The sequence below is a fragment of the Elephantulus edwardii genome, unplaced genomic scaffold (genome assembly GCF_000299155.1).
Source record: "Elephantulus edwardii isolate Elephantulus edwardi_28Jun2011 unplaced genomic scaffold, EleEdw1.0 scaffold00051, whole genome shotgun sequence".
NCBI classification, from domain to species: domain Eukaryota; kingdom Metazoa; phylum Chordata; class Mammalia; order Macroscelidea; family Macroscelididae; genus Elephantulus; species Elephantulus edwardii.
In genome coordinates, this window is record NW_006399801.1 from 8,490,384 (window position 1) to 8,505,996 (window position 15,613).

General features: G+C 43.2%; 1 protein-coding gene across 1 annotated transcript in view; it reads right to left on the reverse strand.

The window, feature by feature from the left end:
• Positions 1 to 15,613, reverse strand: part of DOPEY2 (dopey family member 2) — a 180,779-nt gene that overhangs the window by 112,048 nt on the left and 53,118 nt on the right. Inside the window, exons 2-3 of the mRNA XM_006886727.1 lie at positions 7,006 to 7,187; positions 5,497 to 5,667 (exon numbers count right to left, since the gene is read on the reverse strand). Coding sequence (XP_006886789.1) covers positions 5,497 to 5,667; positions 7,006 to 7,187 — 353 coding nt within the window. The remainder of the gene's footprint in view (positions 1 to 5,496; positions 5,668 to 7,005; positions 7,188 to 15,613) is intronic.

A 15,613-nucleotide genomic window follows, 5' to 3' on the forward strand; every position in this document is an offset into this window, starting at 1 on the left:
AGATGCTGCCCTGGATGCACTCACCAAGTTGTGCCAAGAAATCTGAAGGACAACCACTTGGCCACCTGACTGGAAGAGATCTACATTTGTTTTCATTCCAAAGAAAGGTGACCCGACAGAGTTCAGAAATTTTCAAACAATATCATTAATATTACATGCAAGTAAGATCTGCTGAAAATGATAAAAAAATGACTGGAACAGAGAACTGCCAGATGTTCAGGCTGGGTTTAGAAGAGACAGACCATGATACTATGGATATAATAGCTAATGTTAGATGGATCTTGGCTGAAAGCAGAGTACCAGAGGAATGTCTATCTTTGTTTCACTGACTATGCAAAGGCATTTGATTGTGTGGATCACAATAAACTGTGGATGAATGAACTAAGAAGAATGAGACTCCCAGAACATTTAATTGTGCTTATGCGAAACCTATACTTGGACCAGGAGGCAGTTATCAGACCAGGGCAAGGAAACACTTCATGATTAAAAAATTAAGAAGAGTGTAAGCCACGGATGTGACTTGTCACCATACCTTTTCAATCTACATGCAGAACAGATCATCTGGGAGGCTGGGCTCTATGAGGAGGAATGTGGCATCAGGATTGGAAGAAGATTCATCAACAAGCTGAGCTATGCAGATGACACAACTCTGCTTGCTGAAACTGAGGAAGACTTGAAGAGCTTGATACAGAGTGAAGAAACTGAGATTTCTAACAACTTTAGTTTGCTTGGCTCCACAATCAACACTCTTGGTACCAGAAGCCAAGAAATCAAAAGATGAACTGCATTGGGAAAGTCTGTTGTCAGAGACCTCTCCAGAGTACTGAAGAGCAACTATATCAGTCTAGCGACTAAGGTACAGCCAATCCAGGCCATAATATTCGTTATTACTTGCTATGCATTAGAAAGCTGGACAATGACTAGGGATGATAGGAGAATTGATGCCTTTGAGCTTTGTTGTTGGAGAAGGGTATTCAACATACTATGGGTTTCCAGGAAAACATACAGGTTCATCTGGGAGAGGGTGAAACTAGGCTGTTCCTTGGAGGCAAGGATTTTGAGGCTTTGTCTGACATAATTTGGGCATATTACAAGAAGGGACCAGTTCTTGGAGAGGAACATCATGCCTGGGAGGGTGGACGGACAGTACAAGGGAGGAAGAGCCTGGATGAGATGGACTGATTCAGTGACTAGGGTAGTCAGGGTAGGTGTGTTAGAGGCAGTAAGGTTGACTCATGATAAAGTAAGTTTCAGGGCTACTGTACATAGAGTCACTATGAGTTGCCAGTAACTCAACAGCACATAACAAGAAGCCACCAGAACTCTGAGAGCAGGAATTGCTGTTGAAAGCCAAAATCCTAAAAGAACAACAAAAACCCTAAGAAATTTTCTACTGAGTAAGAATTACATGAGAACTATTAATTTCATCTCTAAAATTAATGAGCAGAGTTTAGTCTATGTCTTGAACTTTTCTACTAAAAAAGCCAACCAACAAATCAAACAAAAAAACCTCAACTCTGCCACGCTTCTGCACTTGTTCTCTCTGGCTGCGAATTCCTTCTGAATCCTGGACACACCAACACATACAATCTATCTAATCTATCGACTCAAATGAAAGCAAGCGAGTAGTGTGGGTGTGGGTCTCAAGCATTTCACATGTTTAGTTCTGTGGGCCCTTGTCACAAAGATAGTGACTATAAGCAAGTTGAGGGAGCTCTGGTGGTTCAATGGTAAAGAGAAGTGCTGCCAATCTAAAGGCACATGGTTTGAATCCACCAGCTATTCCACAGAAGGCTGAGCAGTCTCCTCCTGTGCCTCTGAAAACCTGCTGAAGGGTCAGCTGTGGGTCAGTTCCAACCCAACAGTACATAGCAATGACAAGTGAGCTGAGTCATCACAAGGCCTAAAACCTCTGGTGTGATCATCTTCTCCACAAATCATGGTGTGTTACCGCTCCAAAGGAGGGAAAGACAAGTCTAAAAACAGCAGGGTTCATGTTTACAGTTTCTGGAACCATCCAAACAGTCATACATATTTCCAAATTACAGAAGCATCCCCTGTCCCTCTTATCCACACGGCCATGTTTAAGACTTCCGTGGAACCCTGAAACCTCAGACAGTACCAAACTGTGTATTGCTATCTTTTTCTCTATGCACATCTGATAGGTGTCCAGGGTGTGCAGTGAGGGCAGTGCTAACCCACAGATGACAGCAGAGGAGGAAGCGGCTGGATGGCACCTAGACTTCATCATGCTACAAAGAGTGGCCTGAAGCTTAAACAGACTGTACTTGACTTTGGGAACTGAAACCATGGAGAGCAAAAGTGTGGATAAGTGAGGGGACTATAGTAGTTTTTAAAACGGCATTTTCTCAACCCTGACACCACAGGTATTTAGGACCAGATACATTCTTGGGGAGAAAGGTTCTTGTGTAGCATCCCTGGCTTTCCCCCAGTAAATCCCAGCAGCACCATGCCCAGCATCACAAACATGCCTCTAAATGCCCCCTGCGTGCAAAATCAGTCCTAATGGAGAAACTGATGTACTGTGAGAATCTCGTATAGACCAGCTTCTCTTTTCTCATAAATTAGCTTAAACCATTTTCCTCCTTTGCTCCCTTGGAAGAGGAGTTTAGAATCCTCTACTCCCCAAAGCTTGTCTTAATGCAGTGAAACAGGCTACACAGCTATTGTCTGGGCACTTTAAGGAAGGGATTCTGGCCAGAAGCAAACAATTTGCTGGCCTCCAAAGATTGGAGAGATAACTGAATAATAAGTCCTAACATTAGCCAACATTTCCATTCTTAAGGGTCATCTAAAAGCCCAGAACAGAAACTGTCCCCGCCCACACAAAGCCTGGTGAGTCACCTTGCTGGCCCTGCTCCTTTGCGATTCAACCAAAATGGGCATCATGAGCTTCCACTGTAAGCCACAAACATAAACTCTCTCATGTCTGAATATTATTTCCTGGGTATATCTTACTTAATCCCTAATCATGTTTGAAAATCTAACACAGACAGACCTACCAACAGAAAGGTCACGTGCAGACCCCTCGATGGTTGAGCAGGCACAAATCTGCTCAGAAAAAGTGGGACCCAGCATTCTCAAACGTGAAAGCTGGCAACTAAGAACTGCTGGGGACTGCAGCCACTACACTTTGCTTTCTGTCACAGAGAAATCCATTCAGCAAGTCACTCGACTCTTGGTTCAATGTCAAAAAGTCAGAATGTTAGTGATGGGAAAAAATGCATGTAAGCAACTGTTCCAATAAACTCTCATTTACCAACTAAGATAGCAAACAAAACCATTCAAACATTTCAGACATTCGTAGTGTGATTCCCTCTTACCGAGTTATAAGGCTTTAATAAATAAATTAGGGGAACTGATGTGCTCATCTGTCACATGATGGAAAAATGTTAACATATACTACAGAGATATAGGCAACACACACACACACACACACACACACACACACACACACACACACACTGCCGCATCCAAATAAAAACATACACTCTCTTTCACAAGCCTATACAACACATCCACATACACAGACCCCACACAAGCACACTCTCCCTTGTAAATACACAAACACAACCATTCACACCTGTGTTCAAACCATGACTGCAGCTTGAAGTTCTGGAAAGAGCCAGGACTAGGAGCTGGAATGCAGGGCACGGCTGTGACCTCTGACCTCGACCATTTATTAACCCAGCACCCACTTCCTGAGCCTTAGTAAGGACAAACCACAGTGTCTGGCTAGGGTTAAACTGATAGAAACACAGACCCCAGTCTTAGGAGGAAATAATGGCAAAAGTGAATTCTCTGGGAAACTGAAAAGGTATTCTGGATTCTAAGTGAGAATTTTAAATGGCCAAGGTACACACTTTTGGTTGGGTTTGTGAAATTTTGGTAAAGATGCCCTTGGAACACTATTTTGGTCTTCAGCCACAGTCCTTTAAGGCACGTGGGCCACATGGTCTCTTTGAGTCAAAAGGGCATTCCAAGCAGACCTCTGAGCATCTGAGTCGGCCTCTCTCCCGCGTTGGTGAAGGCAGACACACAGGCCAGCATGAAAGGCTAGTCCTCTGAACTGTGAAATCTGATGGGCACTTCTGCAAGTACTAATGTTTTAAGCCTCCCTGGAATGCTGCACATTAACTTCTATTATCAAAGGCTAAATTCTGTGGCAACTCTCGGTTGCTAACATACTGAAATCCCATCATTATCCTTCAGAATATGTGGATTTTGTACATATTCATTATAACGTTCTGAAAAAATATGCATGTTCTCCTATTCTTGAGCAGTTACCAAAAAACTGTCAACACTAGTGCCCATCAGCTTTTTTGAGTGTCGTCAAGATACAGTTGGAATTTGTCAAGTTATTATGCCTAGCATCACAATGAATCAATGGCCTTTTCAAGCTGTACTCATCAATGTAAGCCACCTTTGACATTTTATTTAGAGTCAGTCAGGTAGAAGTGAAAGATCATTAGGATACAGGGCTTGAGACATGCAAGTTAGGATCTCAGCTCTTGCTGACCATATGACCCTGGGAAGCTTCCCTAACTTCTGACTGCCACCTATAGAATGGGGATAATTCCTAGGACACAAGAATCAGATGTGGGGATGTGCACTGCATGTACTGCAAATGCCCAATAAATGTGCTCTTGATTTTCCTCTAAAAAGTCACTGGAACAATTCATAATTTCAACTCTGTGTCCTCCATAAAATGACAACATGAGGAACCCACAGTGGGACAGGACAAGGTAGAGTGAGCTGCATGCTACTTCCTCCCTAAATAGCTAAACTTTTCTAGGTAAAGCATTCACTCTCTCTAGAAATGAGAGCTCCCTTCTGGTAAATGAGATGCAATGAGGTTCCCAAGAGAACATAAATTGTGTGCCAAGTAGAGAACATTGTAGAAACACAAACCACCCACCTATTTCTCTACCTTCTCATGTTTCCCATATCTTTACACTTCTTGTAACATACACAGTCCCTTACTGACTGATTTATTACTGCTGAATCAGAATCGACTCATAGCTGACCCTCCAGAGTAAACTGCCTTTCTCCTGAGAGCTGTTGGTGGATTAGAACTGCATGACTGGGATCAGCAGCACGGCAGCTCCTCACCACAGGCCACCAGTCGCCACTAGAGGTGGGAAGGAGGGAAGAGGGGGAAGCATGTGCTTCTGGGCTTTGAATTTATGTTAATGTCCGCAGAACAATTTGGAAAAGGGTTGTGCTACTTGAAGAGTATACTCAATATCACTAAATCATAGATGTGTTTTATGGTTTATCTTTTATCGCAATAATAAGGTAAAATGAAATAACTAAATGTCTTTTTAAAAAAAGTCCTACAGGACACAATTCTGCTCTGATAGATAGGAGCAACTGGTAATAGAATTAAAAGCAAGATGCCTCACCTGCCCATCTACTCTTCTGAGCTGCACCCATGGGACACAGGCCTGAGCGCAGGGTGAGACGCACACCCACCTGTCATAGATCTCGGAGCCCTCCTCGAGGCCTGGCAGCAGGCCAATGATGAAGGCCTGCAGGCTGGGCAGGAGCAATTTCTGCAGTGGGAGGAAGTACTTCTCATATAGGCCTAGGAGCACAGGCCTCACCGACATGGCTGCGTTTGCCAGGAGAGGAAACAGCCCACAGCTGGCAGAGAGAGAAAAAGAAAACAAAACATGCTGTTAGGTGTCCCCCAAAAGACAGGCTGGACTCCTAACCCCTGTGCCTGTGAATGTGACCTTGTCTGGGAAAACAGGGTCTTGCTTTGAGGAGGTCATCAGTTAAATCAAATCATACTGGAGTGGGGTGGGCTTTAATCCTAATCCCTTCTGCATGGTGATTTATAAATGGAGACAGGACCAAATATCCAGTGGGAAGAAGTCATGTGAAGCTAGGTCTACAAGCAGTCAAGTAACAGAATGCCAAGGCTGCCTGACGCTGCTAGAAACAAAAAAATGTGGTTTTTTGAATCTGGGAGGGAGCCATGGAGCAGTTCATCTTGCCTCAACCTCTCAGGAGGATCGGCATGGTCAGGACCCAGATGTGGACTTCTAGTGAACTCCTGTTCATTCAGGTCAGCCACCCTGTGGTCCAAATGTACCTTGGGGACATTCTGGGTTTGGTCTCGCACCACAGCAACAAGGAGGACATCACCAAAAAGGGAGTCACGTGAATTGTTTTGATTCCCAGGGCATATCAAACTCCTTAGTTCAGGGTGCTCTGGTGCAGGGGGCTGTGCTCCTAACCCAGACACGGAGCCTCTCTCAGTTTAAATCCACCCGTAGCTTCAAGGGAGAAGGATGGGCCAGCTCCTGAAAACCTGCTGGAGGGGCATCTGTGAGTTGCATCAGACTGGACAATAATGAGTAAGTGAGTGTGAAGGACGGTTTACACTACCCTGTAATCTATTAAGTGTGCAAAAGCATTATGAAAAAAGTTTGGTGATTCCAAGAATTACCAAACTCTGATGCAGACACACAATGTAAGCACATGTTGTTGGGAAAATGATGCCAAGAGATGTGCGCAACACAAGTTTGCTGCAAACTTTCAATTTGTTGAAAAATAGCTCACCAAGTAACTAACCAAAAACCCCCACATTATCTGTGAAGAGTCACAAAGTGAGGTAGGCCTGTATCTTACACCAGCAGCACTAGGAAATAGGTACACCTCAAATCAGAAGTTCCAAAAGATCCAGCTGCAGGGAGTTTTAAAAAGCAAACGGAGAGTCACTTAACGTGGCTGTTTGACATGGAGTGGTCCCAACACACTGTTAAGTAAACAGCAGATAACTAAACAGCATGGCCATTAAACTCCTATAAAGCACATTTAAAGGAGAGCTGGGAAGGATAAACTCCTGACGAGCCTTGGTTACCTCTCCGTGATGGCTTTATGGTCATCTGCTACCTTTCGCAATCTTGTGAAATAGAATCTGAGTATATTACAACGGTAATAAAAAAGGCAACCAGACAAGAGAAGCGATTGTACCTGTATAGAAACAAATCCTTGGCCAACCATTTGGTCCCAACTATTTTGAAGATAATCTCGTAGGTTTCTAGGGCTTTCAGGTGCACGCCACTGGGCAAGGCTGGGTGCAAGCACTGAGCTAATCGCTTGCTGATAATCAGCCGCTTTGGCAACAGGGAATACTTCAGGTTACTCTGGAGAGCCTGGAAAACAACAGGAAATAAGACATGAAAAGGAAGTCAGTGATAGTCACAACTGAATAGGAGTCTGATGAGGCCAGAAAGATCGAAAGACCCCACATGTGGCTGTCAGAAGGGGACCTAACAGGACAGGAGGATTAAGACCTCAGGGCGGGCCCAGGCAGGCTCTGGTGACCTGGAGGCACACTGGGTGAGACCAACACCAAGGAGGAAGTCAAGGGAGATCTTATTCTCCTTGGAAGCAACTGTTACCATGAGACCAGCTTCTTGGCAACATGATGGAGCTGACACAAGGTGAGTCTCTTCCTCTAGAGGCCACCTATATAGTGGTCATATAATGGGCAGGTAGCCACTTGTCCTAAAGAAGACTGGTTGGGGCCCTAAGGCCTTGAACTCTTGTCCAGGCAGAGGATGAGAAGTCACTGTCCATCTTCTCCTGCCTCAGTTTTATAGCAAGTGTACTGAGGGGTCTCATCCTAGAGGAGACGGGTGTAGAGTCACCTGTACTAACTTCTGGCAACTCCATCAGTGGTGGTCATGCTGGGCGCCTCTGCACCCTTCAGCAAGCACCCTCGCCCTGCTAAGACAGGGCAACACCCTCCTCCTCAGGCAGATTTCCTTCTCATGTCTGAGTGACAGTACCCAGGTGTTGCTGGACTGAGAAACAGGCTCCAGGCACTTCTAATGCCATTCCATGGGAGGGCAGCAGGGGCTGAGTGACTCCTAATGGCTTAAACTTCTAACACTAAGCATCTGTCTTGACAGCAGAAACAACTGCAAAGTGAGCTCATTAGCACACACAAATATTTACTGAAAACCTACAGGGTAAAGTTCACACTTTCTAAAGGAGCATTCAAAGGCCTCTGCTTTGCTACCACCTCCTCTGTGCTTGAAGCAACACAGAAAGGCCTGTGGTCCCCAGCTGCTCCATGCTCTTCCCCTCTGCATAGCTGACTGCTCTCCACCAGGGGCTCAGCACAGGGTCCCTCCTCCCCAGGGATCCACAAGATAACCCCATTACTGCTCATGCAACATCATCCTTAATGATCATCTTATTAAGGGTCTGGTGGAGATGGGGAGTATCTTGAGATGTCTTTGTTTCATAAAAAACCCCCAAAACAAAAACAAAACCCCATAAAACAACACCCCTCCGCCAATCTCGTTGCTATGAAGCTAACTCCAACTTCATAGTGGCTGCTTGTATGTCAAAGTAGACTTGTGACACCCAGAGTTGTCAATGGACAGGCCACCAGGCTTTCTTCCAAGGTTTCTCTGATGAACTTGCTAAACTTCAGATGAGGATGTTAACTATTTGCATCACCTCGGGGCTCCAACTTAAGGGCAGGGTCTTCCCAATTCACCTCTGCTATTTTACATTTTGCACACAGCCTAGAACAAAACAGGCAGTCTGTCACAAAGCGTTTGGAATGCCAAATGCATTCTTACCAGGTGCAAGACAACCTTATTTTTTACAAAGAAAGTGCTCACACCTCTAAAACAAACCCAGAAGTTGTAGTTAAGAGAAGAACAATAGGAGTTTTTCTTTTTCATTAAAAACTGTAATCTAAAAAAACTCTCAAATTTAACTGTATATTTAAACGAGCTGTATAGTGATATAGATGGTTAATATAGTCAGCTGTTAATCAGAAGACTGGTGATTTAGGCATACCCTGAGGAGCCTTGGAAGAAATACCTGGCAATTTATTTTCATAAATCAGGCATTGAAAACCATGTGGAGCATAGTTCTACTCTGATGCACACGAGGTAATCATGAGCTGATGTCAACTAGATAGTAACAGGTTGGTTAATTACAGATTCTTTCTGGAAGTCTGTACTTGAAACTTGACAATGATATTTTCTCAGGAAAATAGCTGAGGCTCTAGGGAAAAAGTCAAGAAGATGACGTTTTTCACTAAACAGTTCTTCCTTTGAATTCTACTCATGTATTATTGCCACAGCCTAATTACAGCACAAAGAAATGGTCTGTGTTAATTAGTTGCTGGACTTACTATTAGATTGTTGTTGTGTGCTGTGGAGTCGGAACCAACTAAGACCTGACTCTCCACTGGGTTTTAGAGGCAGTTAAATACATAGGAAGAGACTGCCATCCTTCTTCCACAGAACAGCTGGCAGATTCGAACTTTGTGCCTTTGGGATTGCAGTGTACCTTCTTACTACTAGGCTGCCAGAGATACTTTAGGGTTGTTGAGGATAATAATTCACCATTCAATATTCACAATCAATTCAGTATTCACTGACAGCCATATGACTAAATGACAGGAATGGAACAGTCAATAGTCCCTACCATTCTAAGTAAGGTCTAAGGTCTTGTAGAGTATGTTGTGTTGCTGTGGTATACCATTAGGTCAGAACTGACCCATAGCTAACCTTCCAGTGGGCTTTCAGAGACAGTTAATTGGACAAGGGGAGACTGTCCATCCTTCTCCTGTGGAGCAGCTGGTAGATTCGAACAGTGTGCCTCATGAAATTGCAATGCATATTCTTACCACTAAGCCACCAGAATTTAACAGTTACATGGGACTCTTTAGTATGTTAGATGACATTTTTTGGTAAGGACCTAAAAGGGAAATAAACTCTACTAGGAAAGGTTGTGTTTTTGGAAGTTATTCATCTTTACCTTCATGAGATAAGAGTCACACCTCATCTCACTTGCTCCAGGAGTACTGGTATTGCTGAGTTCTACCATCTCTGTGCCCTACCCTATGTGGACACTAAGCCATAAAAATGTTATAGATTGAATTATGTCTTCTTAAAATGTGTGGAAATATTAACCTTTATACTTGTGTAGAATATGGCATCAATATAATTGAAGAAAGATCCATCAACAACTTGCATTATGCACATGACACAACCCTGCTTGCAGAAAGTAAAGAAGACTTGAAGCACTTGTTAAAGATCAAAGACCACAGTTTTCAATATTAGTTGCATCTTAATATCAAGAAGATAAAACTCCTCATTACTGGACCAATAGGCAACATCATGATGTTGTTGTTGTTATGTGCCGTCGAGTGGTTTGTGACTCATAGCGACCCCATGTACAACAGCCCTAAACCCTGCTCTATCCTGCGCCAACCGCACTGCCTCTGACACACCCATCCCGATTACCCCAGTCACCGAATCAATCCATCTCATAGAGGGTCTTCCCCTCATGCGCTGTCCCTCCACCCTCCCAAGCATGATGTCCCTCTCCAAGGACCCATCCCTCCTGGCAACATGTCCAAAGTATGTCAGATGAAGCCCCAGAATCCTTGCCTCCAAGGAGTAGCTTGGTTTAATCCTCTCCAAGATAAATCTGTTTTCCTGGCAGTCCATGGTACATTCAGTACTCTTCTCCAGCACCACAGCTCAAAGGCATCAACTCTCCTTCTGTCCTCCCTAGTCATTGTTCAACACTCTGATGCATAACAAGCGATTGCAAAGACCATGGCCTGTATCAGGCGCACCTTAGTCTTCTTCATGATAGATGGAGAAAAATTTATCAGCCACTTCATTTTACTTAGACCCATAATTAACACCCATCAAGAAATCAAAAGATGTGCTGCATTAAAGAAATCTGTAAAGGACCTTGTTAAAGTCCCAAAGAGCAAGACTATCCATTTAAAGACTAGCACGCTCCTGCTTCAAGCCAGGGTATCTTCAATTGCTTCCTATGTGCCTGAATGTTGCAAAACAGAAAAAAAAAAAAAATTAAAGAAGAATCAGTGCCTTTGAATTGTGATGCTGGTAAAGATATTAAATATCCCATGGACTGCCAATAAAACAAATCTATTTTCCCTGTTATATTGGTTTGCATATAATCATTCATATATATTGTTTCATGCATGTGCAGTGTATTTTACACAATCTTTTATTTATATTATTTTGTTCAAGTGCATTGTGTTTTATACAATCATTCATATACACTGTATTTTATATAATTACTATTGATCTATGCCTATTATCACCATGTCTTTTCAATTTCATACTGAATCTTTCCTACTCCTTCAGCTCCCATCCACTCACCAACTTCTGCTATGCTTGTGATTTCTCTCCTTCCCCTTCCCATTTTAAACATTCATACACATCTCATTCAGATATTCTATTTTCACAATGGTCTTATGAAGTACTTGATCTTCTATTACTCAGCATAATATTCTCTAGCCTCTCCAATGTTATATAGTATTTTATGAAATAATTGTTTCTTACTGCTGCATAGTATTATACTGTGTGAATGAAAAAAAAACAAATATGCTGACGGACATTGGGCTATTTCCATTTTTGTGCATTGTGAATAACACTGCTATCATCATAGGTGTACATATCTCTGTTCATGTCTCAATCCTGATTTTCTCAGAGTATATTTCTAGTAGTGAAATATCTGGGCCATATGGTATTTCTACGTTCAGCCTTTTGAGGAAATGCCAAACTGCCTTCCAGACTGGCTGTACCATTTTACATTCACACCAGCAGTGCATGTAAATTCCAATCTCTCCACATTCTCTCCAAGATTTTATTGCTTGCTGTCTTGTTAAACATCGCTGCTGCTACTGGGGTGAGATGGTATGTCACTGATGTTTTGATACACATGTCACTGATTTCCAGTGATTCTGAACATTTCCTCTTACGTCTGTTGGCCATCAAATGTCTTCCCTCGTGAAGAATCTTTTCCTGTCTTTCCCCCATTTTGTTAGTTAGTTAGTTAGTGATTGATTGATTGATTGGGTTGCCAGTTTTTTTCTTGTTGGTGCCCTGTAGTACTCTGTAAACTTTTGTTATGAGGTCCTTGTCTGAAATGCCACTGACAGATGATTTTTTTTTCCTTCTCAGTCTGTAGGCCTTCTTTTCACCCTACTAGAAAAAGGTTTTGATGCACACAGGAACATGATAAATCTGTCTTGGAGGGAGTGCAACCAGGGTGCTTTTTGGAGGCAAGGACAGTGAAACTTTTGTCTTACACACATTGGGCACAGCGTTAGGAAGGACAAGTCCTGGGGAAAAGGCATCATGGTTGGAAGGCGGGCTCAGACAAAGAGGAACACCCTCAACGAATGGGCCGACACAATGACTGTAACAACAGGCTTGAGCTTGGCAGAGATGGTGAGGATGAGGGCAGGGAAACCATCTGGTCTTTTGTTTATGGGGTCTCTATGAGTCATAGCTGCCTCCATGCACCTGATCACAGCAACAACAATATAATTGTGTATGAAACGAAATTAAGCCAGAGTGTTCCCTAAGAAGGAAGGATGGAGAGACTTCATCTCTTACGCACTTTGGTTATATTATCAGGAGGGACTAGTACCTGGGGAAGGACATCACACTTACACTTAGTAAAGCAAAGGACCAGCAAAAAAGGAGGAGGAAACTCAGTGAGATGATTGGACACAATGGCAGCAACAACAAGCTCAAGCATGCCATGGCTGTGAGGATGGTCAGGCAGGGTTTCGTGCTATTAGACACAAGGTCACTGGGAGTTATGACTGACTTGAGGGCACCTGACAACACATCCAGTGTGAAAAAATGAAAAAAATCAGATCACAGACAAGCATAAACAGGGAGACAGGTGTCACGGAAGGGTTGTCAAGGCACCAAGGAACTCCTGTGTCAATCCATGTCATTTGGTGAGGAGCCGATTCTAACTCACAGGTGTGTCCAGGCAGAAGTGTGCTCCATAGAGTTTTCAATGGCTGGTTTTGGGAAGCAGGTTGCCAGATTCATTCGGAGGTGCCTCTGTGAGGACTCCACCTTCTCACCTTTGAACGACCAGCGAAATGGACACAGACAAGACCCTGATTTGCACGTTTCATCTCCCCAAAAGTGAACAAGTACATTTTGGGTTTTTAATGTCACCCACATGTAGAGTGTATGTTACAGCACGAGGTAACTCAGGTACTGCACATTCTTGAAAGCATCAATGGAGAAGTGCTAGGAACACACAGTCCCTCAGGAGGACACATGGCTGCCACATAGTATGCTCACACATGCATAGCCAGAGTGCAGCATTAATATCACATGCAAACAAAAAATGGCTAAAACAGCACATGGGTAAGGAATTGCCAGAAGTTCAAGCAGGATTTAGAAGAGGCTGTGGCACCAGGGATATTATGGCTGATGTCAGATGGATCCTGGCTGAAAGTAAAAAACCACAGAAGAATGTCTATTTATGCTTTATTGACTATGCAAAAGCTTTTGACTGTGTGGCTAACATTGAGAAGAATGGGAATCCCAGAGCACTTAATTGTGCTCATGCAAAACCTACATCTAGACCAAGAGGCACTATGTGGTTTAAAACTAAGAAGAGAGTGCATCAGGATTGCATTTTCTCTTCATATCTATTCAATCTATATGCTGAGCAAATTATTTGAGAAGCTGGTTTCCATGAGAAGGAATGTGGCTTCAGTTTCAGAGGGTCAGGTTATTCATCAATAACCTATGTTATGCAAATGACAGAACCTTGCTTGCTGAAAGGGAGGAGGACTTAACTTGAGGCACTTGTTGCAGAAGATCAAAGAATACAGACTTCAATATGGATTGCACCTCATTGTCAAGAAAACAAAGATTCTTACTGCTGGACTGATAGGCAACATCATGATAGATGGAGAAAAGACTGAAACTACCAACAACTTAATCTCACTTGGATCCACAATGAATATTCTTGGCACCAACAGTATTGCACTGGGAAAATCTGCTGTCAGGGACCTCTCCAAAATACTGAAGAGCACTGATGTCAGTTTGAAGAACTAAGGTGAGGATGGACAGGGGGAAATGATAGAGTCGCACAATTTGGAGGGTTGAGGGAGGGTGTAAAGGAAATGGGAAAGATCTGGCAGGGATCTGGAAAGATAGGGTAATAGAGGGTATAGTTCAATGGTAATTAATTTTCATTTTATAAAATATAATGAATGGGAATGATTGTATGAAACACAGTGTGAATGAAGGATAGGGTAAAACACAGAAAGACAATTTTTTTACTCAAACCGATATAAAATAAACATTTTTTAAAATCCTATATAAAAAGCAGGAAAATGAAAAAAAATTTTTTTAAAAGGCCGTCACTGTTTACTATCAAGTTGGAATTGGCCCACAGCCGATGCTCCGGCGGGTTTTCAGAGGCAGTTAACTGCACAGGAGGAGACTGCCCATCCTTTTCTAGTGGAGCAGCTGGTTGATTTGAACTACATACTTTTGGGATTGCAGCACAGTTTCTTGCCACTAGGCCACCAGAGCTCCCTTTTAGACTCACCCTGGCTTTTTCAATCACCTGCTATCCATCAAAGAGCAGGTGACTGAGTATAATGAATAAGGATGACAGAAGAAGAATGGATGGATGCCTTTGAATTGTGGTGTTGGGGAAGAGGACTGAATATCTCATGGATGGCCACGAGAGCATACAGGTATGTCTTGGAGAAAAGTGCAGCCAAAGTGCTCTCTGGAGGAAAAAGATGAAAAAGATGATAAAGCTTCACCTCACATTCTGGGTATGTTGCGAGGAGAGGCTACTCCTTAGAGGACATGATGCCTGGAAAGGCAGAAGGTTGGTGAAGGAGAGGAAGACCCTATACCAGGTGGAGGGACACAGTGACTGCCACAATGGGCTCTAGTGTGTCAGGAGGTATGAGGATGGTGCAGGATAGGACAGGAGGATTGAGATCTATTGTTCATAGGGTTACTATGATTGAGTTGTACTCAATTTGTCAGCACCTAACAACAACAACAACAACGGTGTGGTCATAGTGTGCAGGTGCAGGGGTGGAGGCAGAGCGCTGAGGTCGTGAGCAAACCTCACCAAACCCGAGTTCAGGAACTGGGCCCAGAACTTGCCAGACCATCTCGTGGAGCTGTTAGGATATTCAGCCACTGAGTTTCATCTCCAACCTGAATAACGAGTCTGATGCAGCGTCTGTGCCATAGTGATTGTGAGTTCTAACAAACCTTGGCACTGAGTGTGTGCTTAAAAACCGAGGTGATTCCTAGCCCTGGGTGTATGTATGAGATCTTAGGGGTCAGAGTCTCAAATCTCTATTTAGATTTAGTTCCACCATGCGCTACTTGGGCAAATTTCGGAACCTTCCTGCTGAACCTGGCTGAAGTTTGGTCTGTAAAACTGGAGATCGTGGGACTTCATAAAGTTGCAAGTATCAGACAAGATATCACATGTAAAGAATTTGTTCTAGTTGCACACAGTAAGCAATCAATAAATGTATGCTTTTATCACGATTACACATTTCAAACTACACACAGGACAGAGAAGCAAAACACACTGTATTTAAAAGGATGTAAAGAATGAGGCCTTTACTAATGCAGCTGTTGTTTGGTGCCACTGAGTGCATTCCAACTCATAGCGACCTCATGTGACAGAGCATAATTAACACCCCTCCCCCCCCCACACCGGCTTTTCTCAGCTGGGATTTTTTTTTTTTTTAACTTTTTTT